This window comes from Mesoplodon bidens, assembly GCF_964165515.1.
Source record: "Mesoplodon bidens genome assembly, chromosome: 18".
Classification (NCBI taxonomy): Eukaryota; Metazoa; Chordata; class Mammalia; order Artiodactyla; family Ziphiidae; genus Mesoplodon; species Mesoplodon bidens.
The window spans coordinates 13,882,274-13,905,286 of record NC_138175.1 but is presented as its reverse complement, the minus strand read 5'-3'; the positions used below and the strand labels follow the sequence as shown (position 1 = coordinate 13,905,286).

Sequence of the window (23,013 nt, the reverse complement as noted above, 5' to 3'; positions counted from 1 at the left end):
ATTTCAACGACTAGGATTTAGAGGATGGATACTAAAATGTCGGTCCCCAGAAGTCCACATCCTTACTTGTCACGTGACGTGCCCTAGTCCCTTCTTTCCCTGCCATTGCATCAGCCGACTTAGAGCCGCCTTCCCAGAAACCAACTAATAAGCTGATTCGTGCTCCAGTTGACTGGCATGTCGGATGACCAATAATTTCTCGGAAAGGTAAGGCGCGGCGGGGCACTTTCCACCCGCGGGCTCTGGTTGGACGGGGCGGTGTGTGCTGCCGAGGGCAGTGGTTTGGCGCTGGTATCTCTGCGTGTCTGCGGGAACAGGTAACCGTGGCTCCGGGCGCTGGGCTTTGAGGGAGGAGTTAGGAACTGCGACCCTCGGGAGAAGCAGATTGACCTCTGAGAGAGTTCTACGGCGCCGCGATAGCGGCTGTGCTAGGCGTTTGGTCCCTGGGCCAGGCCCTGTGAGTCCTCTGGAACGGGGCATGGGCTGGAGCCGGGGTTGAGGCAGCCGCTTGGCGACACGGCAGCTGGAGAGTGGCCTTTTGTCAGACCCTTGGAGCGCCGGTGGTGGAGTGGCCTCGGGTCGCCTTGCTGAGGACCGAGACCTTGGAAGGATCACTGTTGTCGCTGACCATCCGCCCAAAGCTGAGGTTTTATCTCCCCTGGTTTTAATCCCCTAGGGGCGGGCGGGGTTGCGGGCGGGTAGAGTGGTCAAGACGGGTGGAATCAGGCTGGGAGCCGTTCCCTAAATTCTTAAAATTAGCTAATAACTGATACTAGTCCAGGCCTATCTAGAAGCACTTTCCGTGCTCCACCACGTTTAGCTGTTACTTTTTCAGGGTCTGCGTTTCCAGTGTGCTTTAAATTCATTCACAGTTCGCTACTAAAGGGTTATTAATTATACCATGAAATACTTAGCAACCACTGTGCTGGATGCTGAGGACATACCCGTAATGGTGAGCAAAAACCACCAGTCATGATTCCCACTGGGCTGGAACTTACAGCCTGTTGGGGAGATGGACCTCCAGCTGTCAAATGCATGTGCAAATTATGACGGGAGACACCTGGGGCTATGAGAATAAAATAGGGAGAATCTGATCAAGAAGGAGAAGGCTTCCTTAAATAAGTCTCTTTGAAATTGAGATGCCAACAATGAGAAATTAACTAGGAGAAGGCAAAAAGGGAGAATAGGGTAGTCAGCTTACCTGGCAAGTGAAGACCATGTTGAAAGGTCCAGTGGCTGGAGCCTTAAACCCAAAGGCCAGTGTGATTTAAGGTACTTAAGACCTTTACAGTTCCTGCTGGGAAATGGAATCTGACCTCCTTTGTGCTACCTCTGTATCCAATATAGCCTTCCTGTGTATTTATATTGAATAAATGAATGAGTGGTGATGGTGACACAGCCTTTAATAGTCCCAGCGTCCATAGGGCCTAACAGCAATATATTGGATCCTTTTACATCATACTGCAGTTATTTCTGTGACTGTCTCCCTATTAAGGGCATGGACTCTCTTTCATCTTGGTTCCCAGCATACAGTATGTATTCAATACGTTGAATGAATAAACAAAGATGGAAAATTCATGTGTCTTTTGGAATGGAACTGCTTATTTTCCTCAGGTAACACATTTAGAGGAGGAGCAATGAACATTCTGAAACAGCTATGATGTTGCTGCTCAATCAGAATTAGCACCGTATGTTCATTGTTGCCACCATGATTAATATTCATTGAGAGCCATGATGAGAAGGGTCGAGGAAGAATGTGGTGTGACAAACTTTCTAGAAACCGTAGCCTTGACTCCTTAGCGTGAACAGAAAGTCCTCAGCTGTGGGGATTTTAGTCAGCTCCTTGGCTCTGTCTGCCAGTTTCACCATCTTTTTGCCCAAAGGGCTTTTTGTTTGAGTAATGAGTTGATTGAGTTGTGAATAAATCAATTGAAATTGTGATTAAACATAAATCTAAGTCACAGTCTCATCGTGTTCGCTGTGTACATCTTTCTTTGTATCTTCCTCCTAGGAAGGAAGAAAACTTTGAGCTAAGTGATGTAAAGTAATAGTATCCAACTTGTTCCAGGTTACAAGTTGCTTCCAAATACAGGATGGCTTTTGGCCTCACACCCCAGGTGGCGTAGGCAGAGTAGATCTTACTTTTTTACAAAAAAGGAAACAAATTTAGGACAAAGTGCCTTTTTATTTATTTAATTGTTTAAAAATTTTTTTGGCCATGCTGTGAGGCATGTGGGATCTCAGTTCCCCAACCAGGGATCGAACCCACGACCCCTGCATTGGAAGCACGGAGTCTTAACCACTGGACCACCAGGGAAGTCCCAAAGTGACTGTATTTTTAAAATAAATTTATTTATTTATTTGTTTGTTTGTTTATTTTTATTTTTGGCTGCGTTGGGTCTTCATTGCTGCGTGCCAGCTCTCTCTAGTTGAGGCGAGCAGGGCTACTCTCCGTTGCGGTGTGCGGACCTCTCATTGCGGTGGCCCCTCCCGCTGCGGAGCACGGGCTCTGGGCGCACAGGCTTCAGTAATTGTGGCTTGTGGGCTCTAGAGTGCAGGCTCAGCAGTTGTGGTGCATGGGCTTAGTTGCTCGGCAGCATGTGGCATCCTCCCGGACCAGGGCTCGAACCCATGTCCCCTGCATTGGCAGGAGGATTCTTAACCACTGTGCCACCAGGGAAGTCCCCAAAGTGACTTTTTAAAGGTTAGAGCCAGGTCTAGAATTCTAGAGACTTTTAGATAATGTTGTGAATGAGAGGGTTCCTATTTTTCTAGACACCCAGTGCTACATGGCACTACAACTCCATGCCAGTGGTACCCTCTACCAAGGCCTGTCACTTCTCTCTAACCCGCCTGTCAGAGAAGCCGTGTAATATACGTGAAAGAGCTTTGAAACTGTTTTATTCCTAATTTCCCTCTCTTCTGATTCCCTCTCTCTTTCACTGGCTTTGAACTCTACTTCCTCAGTGTGGCTACAGCGTCCTCACTCCCTAGCAGTCAAATAGCTGGGAAGGCAGCAGTTTAGCAGTTGGGTTCTGGAGGAGCTAAGTGGAGGCAGGTACATTCCTGCTACTTGCAAGGCAGTTCCTTGTACAGATGGGCCCATCCCCAGGTCCACTGTTTCCTCCCCTGGCCAAACCTAGAGGCCCTGGCTTTGGAGATAGTGGAACTTTGCACTGTTCTAGGCATGTGGGTTAAGACAGAGCTGGAAGGGCCCTTAGAGTTCATCTGTTATGGCCCCCTTTTGTTCGTGAAGTAATTCCCTTAAGGACTTGGAGCTAGGACTGGAACCTGGGTCTCCTGAGCCTCCCTCGTCTCCAGGGGGCTCTTCTGCTAGACTGAACTGTGAGGTTTTATTCCCATTTCTTTTTTTTTTTTAATTTATTTATTTTTGGCTGTGTTGTGTCTTTGTTGCGGTGCGCAGGCTTCTCACTGCGGTGGCTTCTCTTGTTGCAGAGCACGGGCTCCAGGCGCGCGGGCTTCAGTAGCTGTAGCACATGGGCCCAGCGGCTCCGCGGCATGTGGGATCCTCCCAGACCAGGGCTCGAACCCGTGTCCCCTGCATTGGCAGGCGGACTCTCAACCACTGCGCCACCAGGGAAGCCCTATTCCCATTTCTTAATTCCTGACCTAGGGCTTGGAACAGCGGGCGCTCCATACATTTTTGCAGTGAATGAATGCATGAAGAAACCACCTCCTCCACTTAATGTGTTGGTGTATTGAACAGATTGAGGCTGGCCCGGGAAGGAAGAGCCTGTGGGGTTGCTGTCTGCTACTGCAGCAAGTTTTGCTTCGATGATGATTTTAGCCTTGGACATTACAACACAGAGGTTTTAGGATCAAACAGCTTACCCGCGTCCTGCTTTGACATGGCCTGAGAAGCTAGGAGTCTTGTGTAATGTTTACTTATCTCTTAGTTTCAATTCCCCTAATTTTCTTTCATTTTTCCTTTGGTTAGTTCCGTAGGGTTATTTTCGAGATGGACTCAACCCTAACAGCAAGTGAAATCCGGCAGCGTTTTATAGATTTCTTCAAGAGAAATGAACACACCTATGTTCACTCATCTGCCACCATCCCTTTGGATGATCCCACTTTGCTCTTTGCCAACGCAGGCATGAACCAGGTAAGGGTGTTTTCCCTTCCCCTTGGCTTCTTTGTCCACAGAAGCAGCAAAGCAGCCCTGGAGTCAGTCAGAATCCCAGTGTTGTCCTTCCTGTGTGATCCTGCAGAATCTACTTTATGTCGTTGAACCTCTGTTTCTTTGTCTGTGAAATGAGGAATAATGATAGTGCCTGCCTTTAGGTTGCAGTGAGGAGTAAATAAAATAATGCATTTAAAATGTTTAGCACAGTATTTGAAGTAGGTACTTGAATATTAACGATCATTATTTTTAATTATGATGAGAGACCCCGATACTCATGGATTAAACTTGTATGCCTCTCAAGAAAAATACAGCTTACATCTAGTCTGTAAAGTTTTGCCTTTTTTTTTTTTTTTTTTTTCTCCTAAGGAAAAAGCTGTGCTTTATTACAATCAGAGGCTGGGTTAATCTTGCTGAGCCCTGAAGAGACTTGTTAACTCAGCTGTTGTGGTTGTCTTTCATCTTTTCATTGTCCGTGTTTCTTTCTTTATAAAATGTCAGTTCTTCAGGATTCTTTTAAGGCTTTGCTTTCATTCCCATTCTAGGCCATGCACAGTCTTATTTTTTTCTTTAATTAATTAATTAATGTATTTATTTATTTATTTTTGGCTGAGTTGGGTCTTCGTTGCTGCACACGGGCTTTCTCTAGTTGTGGCGAGCGGGGGCTACTCTTCGTTGCGGTGCGCGGGCTTCTCATTGCCGTGGCTTCTCTTGTTGCGGAGCACGGGCCCTAGGCGTGCGACTTCAGTAGTTGTGGCACGTGGGCTTCAATAGTTGTGGCTCACGGGCTCTAGAGCGCAGGCTCAGTAGTTGTGGCACATGGACTTAGTTGCTCCGCAGCATGTGGGATCTTCCCACACCAGGGCTCGAACCTGTGTCCCCTGCATTGGCAGGCGGATTCTCAACCACTGTGCCACCAGGGAAGTCCCATGCACAGTCTTATTGATTTTTTTCCCTTTTTTATTTTTATTTATTTTATTTTTTTATTAGTTTCTGCTTTATAACAAAGTGAATCAGTCATACATAAACATCTGTTCCCACATCCCTTCCCTCATGCATCTCCCTCCCTCCCACCCTCCCCATCCCACCCCTCAGGTGGTCACAAAGCACCGAGCTGATCTCCCTGTGCTCTGCGGCTGCTTCCCACTATCTCTCTACCTTACGTTTGGTAGTGTATATATGTCCATGCCTCTCTTTTGCTTTGTCACAGCTTACCCTTCCCCCTCCCCATATCCTCAAGTCCATTCTCAAGTAGGTCTGTGTCTTTATTCCCGTTTTATCCCTAGGTTCTTCATGACATTTTTAAAAAAAATTCCATATATATGTGTTAGCATACGGTATTTGTCTTTCTCTTTCTGACTTACTTTTTCCCTTTTTTTAAACTTCTTTCTTGAAGCTACTGCCACGAATGCCAATTCGGATCTACTGCTGACGAAACTTTATTAGTAGGATTTGTGTTTGGGGCAATTGAACTATAAAAGATATTTAAAAGTTTTATTTTTGGAGACAAGCATTTTCTCATGAAGTAATGAGAGCATCACAAGTTTATAAAGGTGTTTAAAAGGAGTTTTTCAATATACCTGTGACATTGAAAACTATTTAATTGGCTGGAAGTGGATTCAGGTTAGATGGGGCCCTCAGGACTTTCCTTTGGAGGTTCTCTGGGTGACTGCTTAGCCTGGTGGACCCACCAGCCCTTAGGATGCCCCTCACTGTGGGATAAGTTGACATTTTCTGTTCTCTCAGGTCTCTTCTCTGGCATGGAAAACTGGGAACATTCTCCACCTGTATTACATGAACCATGAAGTTATAAAAGTGTTTTCAGTTGTGTGAGTCCCATGCATACACCTGGAATTGAGGGCACTAATTTTAGGTGGACTCTTTCAAGGTGCTGAGTTTTCTGGAACACTGGAACAGTTTTATTCTACTCAGGCATACCTAGGCTTTGTCTCCTCCCACATGAGCTGAATGTACTTGGCAGAAGGACCATGGAGTCCAAGGTTTATAAACATTCTCTGAATAACAGTAACTAGTAGCCTGCATGTAGCACCTTCTATACGCCAGGCATTGCTCTGTGTCTTATGTGTGTGTATATATATATATATATATATATATATAATTATTATTATTTTTTTTTAAGATGTTGGGGGTAGGAGTTCATTATTTATTTTTGCTGTGTTGGGTCTTCGTTTCTGTGCGAGGGCTTTCTCTAGTTGTGGCAAGCGGGGGCCACTCTTCATTGTGGTGCACGGGCCTCTCACTATCGCGGCCTCTCCTGTTGCGGAGCACAGGCTCCAGACGCGCAGGCTCAGTAGTTGTGGCTCACGGGCCGGCCGCTCCGCGGCATGTGGGATCTTCCCGGACCGGGGCACGAACCCGCGTCCCCTGCATCAGCAGGCAGACTCTCAACCACTGCGCCACCAGGGGAGCCCTGTCTTATGTATATTAACTCATTTAATCCTCACTCTGTGCCATCCTACTGAGGCACTGAAGGCTCAAGTAAACTGCCCAAGCTCACGAAGCTGGTAAATGCTGGAACATGGATTTGAACCCAGGCAGTCATTTGCTTATGTGCTCTATGCCTCTTGATCAGAAATACCTTGTGTTTTTTTGTTTTGTTTTGCTTTGTTTGTTTTTACATTTTGAATTAGTATTTATTGAGCATCTATGCTTTTCAGGTACTTTTCTAGGTGCTGGATAATAGCTAAGTAAGATAGTTTCTGCTTTTAAGCAGTTTATGATCTAGTGCAGGACTGTACAATGTACTTTCTGCAATGATGGTAATTCTATATCTAATCACACACCAGCCATGTGTGATTATAGAGCTAGTGTGACTTAGTGTGACCAAGTGGTGCTAATTTTACTCCCTTAACGGGTCTCAATTTTTTTTCTTCCTTATCACCTTTACTACCAAGCCAGCACATTGGTTTTAGAATATGTTCTTCCAGAAAGATGGTATAAGCCCTGACTGCAGAGACTTGAGAGGAAACACAGGTTTCACTGCATCAACCTTGATTGTTATCCCAGATCTGGCAGGGCTTTCCTTTGTGCAGCTGGTGTTACTGGCAGTGGTGGAGACCGTTGGAGAACTAGGACCAGGGAGGAGCTGCTCCAAGACAGGCTGCTTCTGCTGCAGCCCACAGGGCCACCTGCCTCTGATAAGTTTCTGTATTGCAGGCTAATCAAATCCGGAAGTGAATAGTCTATGTGTGTTCTCTTCCTGCCAGCCTGTAACCACCTGATATATCTGCAGCTCTTTAAAAGTTGAAATGTTCCCTTTCTTTTTTAGTTCAAACCCATCTTTCTGAATACGCTTGACCCATCTCACCCTATGGCAAAGCTGAGCAGAGCTGCCAATACCCAGAAATGCATCCGGGCTGGGGGCAAACACAATGACCTGGACGATGTGGGCAAGGATGTCTATCATCACACCTTCTTTGAGATGTTGGGCTCCTGGTCTTTTGGAGATTACTTCAAGGTAAGTTCAAAGAGGAGATCTCTGGGCAAAGATCAAAGGGATTTTGAGCAAAACAGTCATTTCTACTGTGGGAAATGGGTTCTAACTTTGATGGTTTCATGATACAAAATATCATCTAGGAGATTCAGAAGTGAAGGACATTTATCAATTCTAAGACTTCTTGGAAGCAGTACCTGTAATTTTATGATTTCAGTTTACGTGTGGATTTCTTGGATAAATTTGACTGTGAAGATACTGTATTGGACCTCTCCTACTCATATTAAATAGATTCTGGTTTGGTCATATTCCACATCTTTTTTATCTTTTTGTAGGAATTGGCATGTAAGATGGCTCTAGAACTTCTCACCCAAGAGTTTGGCATTCCAGTTGAAAGACTCTACGTTACTTACTTTGGGGGGGATGAACCAGCCGGCTTAGAACCAGACCTGGAGTGCAAACAGATCTGGCACAACTTGGGGTAAGAATGTAGCTCACATGTGGAGAGTATGAGTATGGAGGAATAAAATGGTTCCTACACTCAGTGTCAGAGTGGGGTCTTAGGACTTGGGGTGCATTGCCATTTCCTATTTTGGGGTGTGTATGTGGAGGTGGAGGTGACTGGGAGTAATTATCCTTCGGTGCATCCGTTGCTTCTTAGTAGGTTTACTTGATCATTCTGTCGTTGAAAGCCAACATAAAGAGTCTCTTTTTTTTTTTTTTGCTTTTTATATATTTTTAGAAATTGTACATAGAGTGCATATATTTTGAAATTTCAAACTATATGGAAATGCAAAAAATAGGAAATGGAAGATCCCTAACATTACTCCTTGTTTTTAGTTTGATACCCCATATAGAGTCTTTCAGGCCTTTTTTCATATTTCTGTAGCCCTGTGTGTATGTGTGTGTCTTTTTCAACAGAGTGTATTGATATGAAACAGTTTATTTCTTATAGAAATATAATGGCGTCAAACAGGTCTAGGACAAAGGAAGTTGTGGGGTTTTTTTGTTTTTGTTTTTGTTTTGTTTTTGCGGTACGCGGGCCTCTCACTGTTGCGGCCTCTCCTGTTGCGGAGCACAGGCTCCGGATGCGCAGGCTCAGTGGCCATGGCTCACAGGCCCAGCCGCTCCGCGGCATGTGGGATCTTCCCAGACCGGGGCACGAACCCATGTCCCCTGCGTCGGCAGGCAGACTCTCAACCACTGTGCCACCAGGGAAGCCCTGTGGGTTGTTTTTTTTTAACGTAATATAATTCTAATATAAAATCACATAGCATAAAAGGTAACATGATAGATGAGTGATATGTGTTCTGGGCTTTGAACATAATATAATTTATGAAGCTCTGTATCAAGAGGAATCTGTGGAGTGATGTTCCCCTGTAGATAACAAGAATGCCCTTGATGTCCTTGTCTCATTTTCTTGTTCTTTTTACTTAAACTCCCTTGTCGTTTAGTGCATAGCTTTTCATATACTTAAGCACTGCTACTTCTTTATTTTTATTTTTTTAAATTACTTTTACTCCAGGTATACTATTCCAGTCCAGCTTCCCCTTGTACTTGGTCTGAAATCCCTCTTTGGTTAGACTCTATAGTCTAAATGTACTTGGATGTTTTTAGTAGTAACACATGTGAAACTTAAAATACTACTGTTGACTTTCTGAATCCTGTTTTACTTGGCTTGTATATATCTGTACTTTGTTTTCAAGCAAGCATAATCTTTTCTGAGTGCTCCATTATCTAGCAACTCTCAGCACAGTCAATATTTTGGAAATGTTTTAACCTTATTAAATTCTTTTTGGTATCATTTTAAGGTAAAAGACAGATGACTAAATTGGGGCATAGAGAGGTGACTTTAAATGATCAGCTGCTTTTTTTTTAACACTTACACTGTCATAATATAATTGTTTTCATTTATAAAAATGAAGGAACATTTGCAAAGAAACGGGCAAAGAAATTTGTTTAAATTCTGGTTGGGAATTCCCTGGCGGTCCAGTGGTTAGGACTATGCACTTCCACTGCAGGGGACACGGGTTCCATCCCTGATCAGGGAGCTAAGATCCCACAAGCCGGGCAGCCGATAGATAGATAGACAGACAGACAGACAGATAGGTAAATTCTGGTCATATTCAGCATAAACGTTTTCATTTTTATGTGTTCCTGTCTAGGCTTTATCTATATCTTTGCATGTTTTTATTTGTTTATGATCACAGCATATGTGCATTTTGTATTCTGTTGTAGTCACTCTTGAAAAGAATCATGTTCTGCTTCTTTATCAGGATTTGAATGCAGACCCAGCACTAGTAATTGCCAAAGAGTGAGCCTTCTTTCTAGAAATGCATAAGGATCTCCTTTTTTGGTGGATGCAAGTCTCCGCAGAATCCTGTCACTAGCTATAACTGGGGTTATCTTCCCGCTCTCTGCAGGCTGGATGACAGCAAAATCCTCCCAGGCAACATGAAGGATAACTTCTGGGAAATGGGTGACACGGGCCCTTGTGGTCCCTGCAGTGAGATCCACTATGACCGGATTGGTGATCGGGATGCGGCGCACCTCGTCAACCAGGATGACCCCAATGTGCTAGAGATCTGGAACCTCGTGTTCATCCAGTATAACAGGTGGCCTTGGGGTCCTGATCTGTTCCTGCTAAGAGTAGTACCTTGCCTCAAGCCGCGTAGAGCGAGAGGAACTCAGAGCGCATGGCTGTCTTCTCATCCTCGTCTTTGGGGACAGTGGAGCAGTGCTAAAGGCATCATGGGATCTTGTGGACATTTGTTCAATTTTATTTCTCAGGTTTTCCCTCTGATCTCTGGGACAGGGCTGGGCCTATTCTTTTATAAACTAGTTTTATTCCACATACTACCTGCTTAAGGGCTATTCCTATAATGTCATTTTTGCTATAATTTGAACTGCTGTTTTAACGCTCATTTCCTTGAAGCTTGCCTCACTCTTTAATGAACCCCAGAGTATTTCTTCCCTTTCTCCCTTCACTCCCCACCTCCCACCAAAACAGGCAGAGGCAAATGGCAAATAGACACAGCCTGCAAGCTGCAAAGTGAGTTCTACCCAGCAGGGAGAGGTGGCAGCCTGAGTCCATGTTTCATCCTCCTCTTTCTCTGGATCTTGCAGGGAAACCGATGGCATTCTGAAACCTCTTCCCAAGAAAAGCATTGACACAGGGATGGGCCTGGAGCGACTGGTGTCTGTGCTGCAGAATAAAATGTCCAACTATGACACTGACCTTTTTGTCCCTTACTTTGAAGCCATTCAGAAGGTACTGGTCCTATTGCAGACTTCTGTGGAGGTTTCCAGGCTGGACCCTTAATACTGTCAGAGATAAAACAATCATATGCTTTGCCGGGTGAGGGTACCTGTGACCATCTACCAACTTCATTGTTAATAACACAGGGGTCTAAGCACAAGGCACTGTATTTTATCGTGTGCAGGGGCGTAGCTGGAGGCTCTTCACTCTTGCTCCTGTTACCTCTCTTGGAGTTATAGGATCTGGCAAGAGGGTCGTCCTTTCTCTTTATGCCCCGTCAGTCCCCTCTGAACCTCCTAGGGTGAGGCAACACTAGAAGGGCTGCTTCCTGATGAGCTGCCTCCTGTTTTTTATCTGTAGGGCACAGGTGCTCGGCCATACACTGGGAAGGTTGGTGCTGATGATGCTGATGGGATCGACATGGCCTACCGGGTGCTGGCCGACCACGCTCGGACCGTCACCGTGGCCCTGGCTGATGGTGGCCGACCTGACAACACAGGGCGGGGGTAAGTGTGTTACACGTGGGGCAGGGTTAGGACTGACGCTGTTGAGTTTTATGGCTCTCTGTGGAACTTAACACCATACTTCATTGTTGTTTGTCTTCTAGGTAGTTGGAGGGATCCTTTTATTTTTTTTAGGGATAAAGGGAGTTTCAGCTCACTTGGAAGAGTTCACTATATTAAATTTCTGCTGCCAAGTACAAGATGATAAGGATTGTATTTAAGGTTGTTTGATAAGATATTGGCAGGGGCACGGGAGATACTGATGAACCCCAGGCAACTTCGTGACTGACAGCCAGGACCTGGGATTGGATTGTGGGCATCAAGTTGGCCGTCTGGTCTCTACTTCTTGCCTCCATCTCTGGTTCAGCAGAACAAGCTTGGAAAATAAACCAAGGTTACCCCAGGTTATCCTTGATGCATATTTGTGGATATATTACTGAGTTTTATGCTGGAATTAATGTTAATGACCTTGGGGGAATGCAAAAAAAAAAAAAAGCAGGCTTAGGATAAAAGAAAGAATCTGAAAGAGAAAGATAAAAAATTGGTCATGTTGCTTGGGTAGAATTCCAAAGGACCCACTACAAAACGCTCGGCTGGGATGTTGTCTAGCAGGAAACTGGGTTCTGCCTCTTATAGGTATGTGTTGAGACGGATTCTCCGCCGGGCTGTTCGATACTCCCATGAGAAACTCAACGCCAGCAGGGGTTTCTTTGCTACATTAGCAGATGTTGTCGTCCAGTCCCTGGTAGGTGTATTTCCTGTTCACTTCTTCTGTACTGAAGCACATACCTTAAAAGGTGTAGAGTGGGAGATATCACACTGTTAATGAGAACTTTTAGAGGAGTCATAGTATAGTCCCTGCCTTCACTGGGCTCATATCTGTGTCTCCCGTTTACCAGGGAGATGCATTTCCTGAGCTAAAGAAGGACCCAGATATGGTGAAGGACATCATTAATGAAGAAGAAGTGCAATTTCTCAAGACGCTCAGCAGAGGGCGTCGCATCCTGGACAGGAAAATTCAGAGCCTGGGAGACAGCAAAACCATTCCGGGTAAGGACCGGTTTGTTCCTTTCTTCAGTAGGCTGGTTCATCTTTCTGGAAGAGGCAAGCCCTTTCTCACAAACTGACAGTGGACTCCTGTGTCTCCAAAGGCTGAGCATAGCTTGGTTAGACCGCTTTTGGTGTAAAATGGGGTTTATAGTAAGATTATTAAAAGTAACATATTATTGTGGCAAAGTATTCAAACAGTACAGAAGTAAAAAGTGAAAATCCTCTTTCCCAAACTCATTTCTCAGAAGTCACAACTCTTTGGAGTTTGTTGTATAACTATTCAGGAATTTTCTGTATTTGCATACAAACGTATATAGGGGTGTGTGTGCGTGCGCAAGCAAAAAATGGGAACGAATAGTATATAGTGTTTTACAACTTTAATTTTTTACCAGACAGGAAAATTAATTCCAAAAGTTTTTACTTTTTATGGAAGTATAATATAATGTTCAGGGTGAAAGCCTGATGAATTTCCACAAACTGAACACACTTGTGTTCAGATTAAGAAACAGAACTTTTCCAGGGACCTCTCGTGCTTCCCCCAGGTTGACTGCAAAAGATTTGATGGATTTTCTGACAAATACACAGAACCATTACTAACTTGCCTGGCTCTTTAATCCCTCCTGTCACTGCCAGTGTCCTCCTGGGAAGGGGTTGGGATGGAAAAGAAGGGGGCCATCCCTGTCATTCTTATGTGATTCCTTTGTGCTGTGTAGGGGACACTGCTTGGCTCCTCTATGACACCTATGGGTTTCCAGTGGATCTTACTGGACTGATTGCTGAAGAGAAGGGCCTGGTGGTAGATATGGATGGCTTTGAAGAGGAGAGGAAGCTGGCTCAGGTAAAGCATTTGGGGAGTGAGCAAGAAACTCAGCACCAATCACGGCAGGACTTGGCTGCAAGGCAAGAAAGAGTGTCCTTCCATTAAAGTCTTTGAAATTCTGTTTTTCCCAAGACCAGGGGAAATTCTGTTTTTCCCAAGACCCCCCTTACCCCAGGGGATATTTGGCAGTAGTGTATAAAGACATTTTTTGGTTTTCACAACTGGGGATGGATGCTACTGGCCTGTAGTGGGTAGAGGCCAGGAATGCTGCTCAACATCCTTCAGTGGACAGCCTCCCAGAACAAGAGTTACCTGGCCCCAAATGTCAGTAGCGCTGAGATCAAAAAACTGTTTTAGAGCTTTACATTGGGCATAGTTTTACAATTTCAAGTCCTTCAGAGTTCTTTTTCTTTGACATTAAGGTAACTTATGCTTATTTCTCTTACTGGCAGCTAAAATCACAGGGCAAGGGAGCTGGTGGGGAAGACCTCATTATGCTGGACATTTATGCTATTGAAGAGCTCCGGGAAAAGGGTCTGGAGGCAACAGATGATTCTCCAAAGTATAATTACCATTCGGACTCCAGTGGGAGCTACGGTATGTTAGTGTGCTCATCTGGGGTGGTTTTCAAGCAATGAGTCTCAAGATTAGGAACCCAGAATATCCATGGTAGCCTTGCTTGCCACGCTGTGTAGTCATGCTGTGTAATTTTATACTCAGAGAGACCCTTGGTGATTGACTTTCTATTTATTTTGGAATAATTATAGATTCACAGGAAGTTGAAAAAAAAGAAATTTACCAGGAGATTCCTTGTACCTTAATACCCAGTTTTCCCTAATTGCAACATCTTGCAGGAAACAAGGGAAATGACATTGATTTATAAAATTCACAGTGGCTGTTGAATTTTGCATCGGGATAGTAGCATTCTAAAGTTAAGACAACTCAAAAGAAATAATACAGGTGCTCCATGTTTTTGCTTTTTTTGCTCCAGCAGAGATACCTAAATCTATGTAAGGAAGCCCACAAAAGGAATACATTCCTTATGAATTGACCTTGGAGTAGGGAATTTATCACTACTCTTAAATACCTACTAATCAAATTCATCAGGTTTCTGTTCAGTAGCTCACAGTTAGGGTGACCATCTGTCCCATTTTCCCAGAATTGTCCCAGTGTTGACACTGACATTGTTCCTGTGTTTCCTCACACCCTGGGAAATCCCTTGGTCCCAAGCAAACTGGGACAGTTGGTCACCCCTACTGAGTCTCATATTCTCCAGTAGAAAACCAGCACATTAAGCCCTTTTGTGGAGTCTAATAGGCTTCTTCCAACATGAAATTAGGCAATTAGGACCTAAGGAGAGTTTGAGAAATAGAATCCGATAAAAGCCAGCTAAGAATGTGTGAATGAAGTCATCAACCGTGTTTTCCCCTTGTATGCAGTGTTTGAGAGTGCAGTGGCTACAGTGATGGCTCTGCGCAGGGACAAGATGTTTGTGGAGGAAGTGTCCACGGGCCAGGAGTGTGGAGTGGTGCTGGACAAGACCTGCTTCTATGCCGAGCAAGGAGGGCAGATCTACGACGAAGGCTACCTGGTGAAGGTCGATGACAGCAGCGAAGACGTGAGCCAACAGTTCTTCTTCATTAGTGGGGAGTGGGGGCCCAGCAAAGGGCCGGGCCTGGGCCCCGGGCAGCTGCTCTGGCTCCTCGGTGTCCCCAGCCCTGAGGAGCAGACACCACCGATCTTTGAGTCGTGTTCTGTCGTCAGTGTTTCTGAAGCCGAGGGAGCTGCTTCTTGGACTGTGTTGCTTTCATCGCCGTTAGGTCCCCTTGTAGCAGGATCCTTGCAGCCAGGCTGCTTAGGTTGATCCTTGGTTCCTCCAGGCTTTCCTTGTAAATAAGGAGAGAGAGCTCTCTGGAGGGCAGACATCCTTGTAGAAGACGTGGCCTGTAGCTCAGCCACTGCTGTCTCTGCGGTCTTGGATGAGTTACCTAGTCTCGGGCTTGAGCTTCCTTACAATGGCTTTAATTCTCTAAGACGCTCCTTAATGGAGAGTGTGTGTGTGTCTGTGTCTGTGTATATATACACATGTATTACATATTTAAAGTGTTGTGTGTTTGTAATGATAAATATTTATATAGTGGTCCATATATATATGTATGTATGTATATATAATGGTATTAATGGTATGTGTGTATAGTACATAAAGGGAGAATTCATATTTATGTCCATTTATATATATTTATATATATACATATATACACACACATATGTATTTGGATTTATTTATGTATTGGTCTCCTCCTTGACTCCTCTTAGAAAACTGAGTTTACGGTGAAGAACGCTCAGGTCCGAGGAGGGTATGTCCTGCACATAGGAACAATCTATGGCAGCCTGAAAGTGGGGGATCAGGTCCGGCTGTTTATTGATGAGGTGAGTTTGAGTTGCTTTAGGCTGGTTAGTAATCATCTCTCCTTCCCCTTTTAAAAAAAATGTCTGCTTTATTGAGGCATACCTGGCATGTAGAATTACGTGAGTTGTTTAAAAGTGTACGTCATAGTGATTTGATGCAGGTTGTGAAAGGAATTCATCTCCTCCTCTGGCTTTAAATTGGTCCATCATTACTGTCCCTCCTAAGTGAGATTATAAGTAGAGGATTGCGTGTTAGGTGCAGAAGTAAATTTTGAGGGATGTCACTGAGAGTTACATCTGTTCCCAAGTTACACCACAGTGATTTCAGTTGAGATCCTATAGCTTCATTTTCACGGATTGCCTTTCTCCAGCTTAACCTCAAGTACTTCTTCAGGAGCCAAGGATCCTGTATTAAGAAATAGGTTCTGCTGCACGTGCCAGAGCTCCAAAATAATAGTAGCATAAAACAAGACAGAAATGTGTTTCTCACCTGAAAGTCTGAGCTGATGCCGAGGCCCTCCCCACAAAGTCACAGGGCCTTGCTCTTCCTTGCTTTTGTTCCACCATCATTCCTGGGGCGTTGCCCTTGCTTTCATGGTCCAAGAAAGTAGCTATCAGATCCATTTTCTAGGCCAGGGCTTGGTGGACTTTTTTTGTGAAGTGCCGGATAGTAAATATTTTTGGTTTTCTGAACCGCACTGTCTCCATCACAGCTACTCGACTCTGCCGTTGTGGCACAAAAGCACCGTAGGCAATACGTAAACACACGGGTGTGGCTATGTTCCAATAAACCGAGATATAAAAATGGATTGCAGGATGGGTTTGGCCCACAGGCCATAACTTGCCAACTCCTGTTCTAGACAGTGGGAAAGAGGAAGGGGAGGGTGTGTTCCTTTAAGGGCACACATCACTTCTGCTCCCAGCCCACTGACCAGAATTTAGTTACATGGCCACAGTTAGCGGCAAGGGAAGCTGTAGGCTTTATTCTGGGCAGCCATGGGTCCAACTAAAAGCTCTAGTACTTGGGAAGAAGTGGAGAGCAGGTACTGGGGGCCAACCAGCAGTCCGCCGCAGACCTCTCCACCGGCCTGCTCTGCCCTTTATAGCCCCGACGGAGGCCTGTCATGAGCAACCACACAGCCACCCACATCCTAAACTTCGCCCTGCGTTCCGTGCTTGGGGAGGCTGACCAGAGAGGCTCCCTGGTTGCTCCTGACCGCCTTCGGTTTGACTTCACCGCCAAGGGAGCCATGTCCACCCAACAGATCAAGAAGGCCGAGGAGATTGCAAACGAGATGATTGAAGCAGCCAAGGTAGGTTGCGTTACATGTGAGCTCTTGGGTCATGAGCTCCACTCCTTCCTGCACCATCGCTTTCTGTGTGTGGAGCCGCCCCGCCCCCGCCCCCACCCCCGCCCAGATGCTCTCACTCTGTCGAGCCGTAGTCTGTCCTGTGAACACATGTGTTCAAAGCAGTGATTTTTTTTTTTACATCTTTATTGGAGTATAATTGCTTAACAATGGTGTGTTAGTTTCTGCTTTATAACAAAGTGAATCAGTTATACGTATACATCTGTTCCCATATCCCCTCCCTCTTGCATCTCCCTCCCACCCTCCCTATCCCACCCCTCCAGGCGGTCACAAAGCACCGAGCTGATCTCCCTGTGCTATGCGGCTGCTTCCCACTAGCTATCTACCTTACATTTGGTAGTGTATATATGTCCATGCCTGTCTTTTGCTTTGTCCCAGCTTACCCTTCCCCCTCCCCATATCCTCAAGTCCATTCTCTAGTAGGTCTGTGTCTTTATTCCTGTCTTACCCCTATGTTCTTCATGACATTTTTTTTTCTTAAATTCCATATATATGTGTTAGCACAAAGCAGTGATTCTTAACTGTGCTGGGTAGGGAACAGTGCCGGTGTTCAGTGGGGGGCCTCAGGGAGGTCTTTGGTCCGCCCCTTCCTTAGGACAACCAGAGCTCTTTTAGTTAAATCTGTTCTACATATAGCGCATCCATTTAAGATTTGGTTCACGGTTTAACAAAGTAGTTGGAGATTCCTATTTTGAGCCCCTTGACTTTGCACATGGGGCTTTATTTTGGGAGGCTCAGGGCACATGATGGGCAGAGCCGAGATCAGAAGCCCAGAGCCCTGCCTGCAAGACCGCACTCTCCCTGCTGCTTCCTACTGCACCTTCAGAGAAGGTCTTTTCCCAGCTTTTTTTCCTATCTTCTTTCCGTGGCAGCCCGTCTACACCCAGGATTGTCCTCTGGCAGCAGCTAAAGCCATCCAGGGCCTGCGGGCTGTGTTTGATGAGACCTATCCTGACCCTGTGCGGGTCGTCTCTATTGGGGTCCCGGTGTCTGAGCTGCTGGATGACCCCTCCGGTCCTGCTGGCTCGCTCACTTCTGTTGAGTTCTGTGGGGGAACGTGAGTACCTCGGGGGAGCAGTGGGTGGACCTGCCTGTTGTTAATTTGCGTTACCCTCGGAGGGTGTGGGTAATAGGCTAGACCAGCTCTCATTTGTCTAAGGTTGAAACAGAGTCCTCAGAAATGCAGTTGCCAAACAGCATTCCCAGGAATCAGCATCTGTGTGCTCCCATCAGACCCCTCAGTGTCTGACGTTGACATTTTCTGGGTGTGTGATGAAATGTTCTTCCAAGGAGGGAAGGTGAAAAATGTCACCTTAACACTTACAGCTGCTTGCTCTCGTTTCCTGGACGGATGACGACAGGAGGCCTGGGAGTTCATGATTTAGCAGGGTCCTGGAGCTTCTGATCTGGTCCTAGCCCCTTTTCATTCCCAGGGCCTCACATAGTTCCCTTTGCAGGCTTGAGCAGCATCTGTGGAATTAACCTCATTGTCTCAGAGCCCCTGAGTCAGGCCCCACGGTAGACCCGGCTCAGTTTGGCTGTGGGCAGCCACATGTTTCTGCCAACTTGGAGTCCTCCATAGCCCTTGGGGGTCTTTCTGGGACCGTCTGGTGGCCTGGGAAGTTCCTGCCTGCAAAGAAATCAGGGGGGAAAAAACATTCTTAAGGCCATTCTTAAGGCCATCCAGGGCCTCCTGTGAGCCTCAGGCAGGCAGAGAGCAGGTGGGTGTGTGGAGGATGGGGTAGGGATCTGGGAGGTCACATTCCAGGCCTCCCTCTGCCCAGTAGACTTGGGCCTTCAAATGAGTCCCACGTCTGCCTTAATACCTCTCTACATGACACTCTCTAGAGCACTGGAAACAGCTTTCGGAGACTTTACATCATCCTTGCGGAGTGGCTGAGGGTAAATGAGCATTTGAGGTTCTCTGAGCCCCTGGGGTTGTCTGAGGTGCTGTGGTAAGACTTGAAAGGGAATCCACCGATACTCTCAGGCTGTTGAGCAGGTACAGAAGGCAGCAGTCCGGTGAGGGAAGACTATCCACATTTCACGCATGAGAAACCTGAGGCCCAGGAACGTGGTGCCCTGCTCAGCGTCGGCCCCAGCCAGGCCTTCTCTGACTGCCTGCCCCTTGCAGGCCACAGCTGCGTTCTGAAATAAACACGAAGGGCCTTTTCTCATCATCCCCTTGAGGGAGCTTCCCTGGGAGCGACTACCACTTAGGGCTCCTGCCTGCCAGCCAAGGGCTCCTGGGTGCTGTGAGGACCATGAACTTTGCCTTCTGCCATTCAGGCATCTGCAGAATTCGAGTCACGCGGGAGCTTTTGTGATTGTGAGTGAAGAAGCTATTGCCAAGGGCATCCGGAGGATTGTTGCTGTCACAGGTGCCGAAGCCCAGAAGGTGAGCAGGTCAGGCTGGTTTGTGGCTTACTTGAACAAGGCAAGCGGGGCCCAATCTGTGGATCCACAGTGCCGATGGTCACGTGGCCGCTGCGGTCAGAATCGGAGGTACAACACTCCCTCCAGAGTGTCCTCCCGTTACCCCGCCTGGCGGAAGAAAGCCAGCACCGCACGAAACGTTCTAGCTATCTTACATTTAATCTTTTAAAATATAGGTAAATTCTGCCATAAGATGTCTGTGTCTAGGAGGGTAGGCCATGGTTTTGCTGTGGCTTCTGTGCCCCCAGCACTTAGCCACATCTTCCTAGGGGTATGTACCCAGTTTGAGACGCATGGAGTACCGGGACAGTTGCTCTGGGCATGGGGACTGTAGCTCACGCCTGACGTGTGCCGGGGCTTGAGGAGTGATGATTTCGTAGGTGGGAAGGGCTCCTGGCTCATGAGTTCTCCGTCACCCCCTGAACCTGAGTTCCGCTGGTCAGGTATGTGAGGAGGGTGCTCCTTTCTGGGGCATGAGGCTGCAAACACTTGCTCCTGAAGGAAGAGAAAGTTCTGGTGTTCTGGGGGTGTGTTGTTCCATAGCCTGCCATCAGTGTCTGCCACCGTTTACAGAGTCGTGAAGCTGAAAGTTGCCTGGCCCACAGTGGGCAACTCTGATTGTCCTCCTCCCAGGCGCTCAGGAAAGCGGAGAGCTTGAAGAAATCTCTCTCTGTCGCGGAGGCCAAAGTGAAGGCCCAGACTGCGCCAAATAAGGACGTGCAGAGGGAGATCGCGGACCTCGGTGAGGTAGGGGCGGCCACCTCCTCAGGTCCTGGTTCTCGGTGCAGTGGGCCTTTGGACTGACTTCTGATGTCCGGCAACCTTGCCAAGGGGGCTTCCTGGATCCTGGCCTGCGGACCCCTGGAACCAGCTGCTGCCCCCGTTGCCGATGGCAGGGCAGCCCCTTCTGAGCACTAGTGGGCACTGGTGTTGAGGGGGGTGGGAGAGGTGCTGTGGGAGCCCACTGTCTCCAGGTCTTCTGGTGTTTGTTAACATTCGGGGGCTTCCCATTAGCCCATCACGGGCTGTGTTCACTGCCGTGGGGGGGACCAGGTCTAACGGGGTCCCCGCTCCCTTTTTTCTGCCCCTTTCTCTCCAGCCCTGCTCCTTACAACTCATGCACTTGCTCATAAAGTGACTCGTCTCAAGGCCAGTGGCTTCCTTTTTGTCCTTGTGTTCTCTCTCCTTCTGGACACTGGTTGGGGGACTCTGGTGTCAGAAGCCAGAAGGGTGGGGTGGGCTCACATCCTCGCTCCTCGTGGCCCAGCTCCCAGTGGACTTCCTGTTCTGGTTCCAGGCTCTGGCCACTGCAGTCATCCCTCAGTGGCAGAAGGATGAATTCCGGGAGAATCTCAAATCCCTGAAGAAAATCATGGATGACCTAGACCGGGCTAACAAAGCCGATGTCCAGAAGCGGGTGAGTCCTGGCAGTGCAGGAGCCGGGAGGATTTACCCAGCGACGGCTGTGCAGACTGCTCTCTGGGTTTCGGAGTCTGAGCCTCTGACCTGAGGCCTCTCCTCTGGACTCCCTCCCTTGCAGGTGCTGGAGAAGACAAAGCAGCTCATTGACAGCAGCCCCAACCAGCCCCTTGTCATCCTGGAGATGGAGAGCGGCGCCTCGGCCAAGGCAAGCCAGGGTTGGGGCTCCATGGCACTGCCCTGTGCCTGTCTGCTGCTTGTCTCCTCCTCTCGGGGTCTCAGCCTTCTGGCGGCTGAAGTGGGAGCCTTGTGGCTCTGAGCAGAGTAGTTGCCTGACGGCCCACTCTCTGGGACTGAGGTTGGGCTGAGCCGTGGAGAGAGCTGGTGGCTGGAGAGCTGTGGCTCCTCGAGGTGGAAGGTGAAGCTCCGAGCCAGAGCGTGGGTGAGGCCCTGTGCTTAGTCCTCCATCCAGGCTCCTGGGACCAGCACCTGCTCTTAGAAGGGGGTAGGGGGTGGGAGCTCTCTGAGAACTGAGCTCTCCAGACCCGCTGCACTTGTAGAGGGCGTGGCCCCCTTCCCCAGGGCCATGGCCTGATGCCAGGTTCTCCCCACAGGCCCTGAACGAAGCCTTGAAGCTCTTCAAGACGCATTCCCCTGAGACGTCTGCCATGCTCTTCACAGTGGATAATGAGGCTGGCAAGATCACATGCTTGTGTCAAGTCCCCCAGGTCAGAGTGCCCTGCAGTGCTCACAGCAGCTCTGTGCCAGTGGCCATAGCTTTTCTCAGGGAGCTTGGTTCTTCTTACACCTGTTTGCCAAGACCCATGTGTGTTTGTGCAACCCCTGTTAGAAGTGGCAGTTTTCGTGCTCACCTGTTTGTCACCTCCCCAGCACCCCTTCCCCTCAGGCTCTCCCCTCCCTGGTGGATATGTTTAACTGTGCTGGCTTTGCTACTCGGTATGCCTCGCCCTGGCTGTCGTACCCACTGTAGGATCTCTCTTAGCTCTGGCAGCATCACCCAGGGCAGGATTGGGTGTCAGGCTCCCCCATCTTTTTTCCATCCCACCCCTCTCCTTGTCTCCCTCAATCCCGTCCTTTGTCCTGACCCCCACTTCTCCTTCCTGTCTTCTAGAATGCAGCCAACCGGGGCCTGAAAGCCAGTGAGTGGGTGCAACAGGTGTCAGGTCTGATGGATGGCAAAGGTGGTGGCAAAGATGTGTCCGCTCAGGCCACAGGCAAGAACGTGGGCTGCCTGCAGGAGGCGCTGCAGCTGGCCGCCTCCTTTGCCCAGCTCCACCTGGGAGATGTGAAGAACTGAGGGGGGAGGGCGGCTTCCATGAGGAGGCATCTCCCCCGCACCCAGATGGATCCGTCCAGCCAGGAGCGCTCCATCCCCCACAAGGACATTCTAATCTTGGGACCTTTATACAGCCCCATCTGTCCTCCTAGCAGTAACTGGAACTTAGCCTGGGAGCCAGCCTGTGACTCAATTCCCATGTCACGCTTCTGCCCCGAGCACATCAGTGCCATCTGTCTAGAACCACTACCCCAGGATTGTGTCTGTAGAGTTCTCTGCAGACCCAAAGCTCTGGGCCTGCAGGGAGGAATCGTTTTTGCTGCAGAGAATAAAAGGACCATGTGCAATACTCGATAATGCCATGTGATTTCTTATCTCCTCCTCCCCTCTCTCCCCCACCCCCCACCCCACGGGTGCCCCCAGTGTGACAGCCCGTGGCTTCCTGGGTGTCTGTGGAATAAATGCTGTGGCTCCAACTGGCTTCTGGTCGCAGTCTTTGCCGAGTCTAGCCCCAGACCCCTGAAGTTCGGGAATAACGGCCGCTGGATTTTCCTCGACATCTGTGGAGGCGGCCCACAGAATAGAGCCCCTTGTAGGAGAATACCTTCATTTCTTAGGCCCATATCCCTTTTCCTCACTTGATGTGCAGGTTGGGTGTGAGGTCAGAGGCATTCTTTGGTATAGGAGGTGTTTAGGGTACATCAGTTGCCTCCCCCCACTCCTTTGACTGCCACGTCATTCCTGGTTCCAGGACCTCACTTGGACGGTGAGGGTGGAGACTCTGACCTGGTTCTGCGTCCATTCACCCAAGTCTGAAGACAGTTGGGTTTGGTAGCAGTAGTGTACAGTACTTGG

The 23,013-nt window shown here is 47.8% G+C and overlaps 1 protein-coding gene across 2 annotated transcripts; it reads left to right on the top strand.

Moving 5' to 3' along the window:
* Positions 1-225: 225 nt before the first annotated feature.
* Positions 226-22,515, top strand: AARS1 (alanyl-tRNA synthetase 1). 2 transcript variants are annotated; one of them, XM_081215465.1, is made up of 21 exons: positions 226-317; positions 3,959-4,123; positions 7,431-7,619; positions 7,931-8,076; positions 10,019-10,210; positions 10,722-10,866; positions 11,215-11,360; positions 11,994-12,102; positions 12,257-12,407; positions 13,121-13,245; positions 13,680-13,824; positions 14,667-14,845; positions 15,544-15,657; positions 16,743-16,949; positions 17,879-18,063; positions 19,296-19,404; positions 20,076-20,189; positions 20,740-20,859; positions 20,983-21,069; positions 21,476-21,589; positions 21,994-22,515. In XM_081215465.1, exons 2-21 carry the CDS (start codon positions 3,980-3,982, stop codon positions 22,177-22,179), a joined length of 2,907 nt encoding a protein of 968 aa, XP_081071591.1. In that variant the 5' UTR covers positions 226-317; positions 3,959-3,979; the 3' UTR covers positions 22,180-22,515. The 2 variants fall into 2 exon arrangements, with proteins under 2 accessions (XP_081071591.1, XP_081071590.1); XM_081215464.1 differs by lacking the exon at positions 226-317 and adding an exon at positions 324-646.
* Positions 22,516-23,013: the final 498 nt, after the last annotated feature.

What these genes read in the sequence shown, in the direction of transcription:
- AARS1 (XM_081215465.1), top strand. Translation starts at nt 3,980, where the DNA reads ATGGACTCAACCCTAACAGCAAGTGAAATCCGGCAGCGTTTTATAGAT. An exon ending in ATGTTGTCGTCCAGTCCCTG is followed by an intron (nt 12,103 to 12,256) that starts GTAGGTGTATTT and finishes CCCGTTTACCAG; the next exon opens with GGAGATGCATTTCCTGAGCT. An exon ending in AGAGCGGCGCCTCGGCCAAG is followed by an intron (nt 21,070 to 21,475) that starts GCAAGCCAGGGT and finishes TTCTCCCCACAG; the next exon opens with GCCCTGAACGAAGCCTTGAA.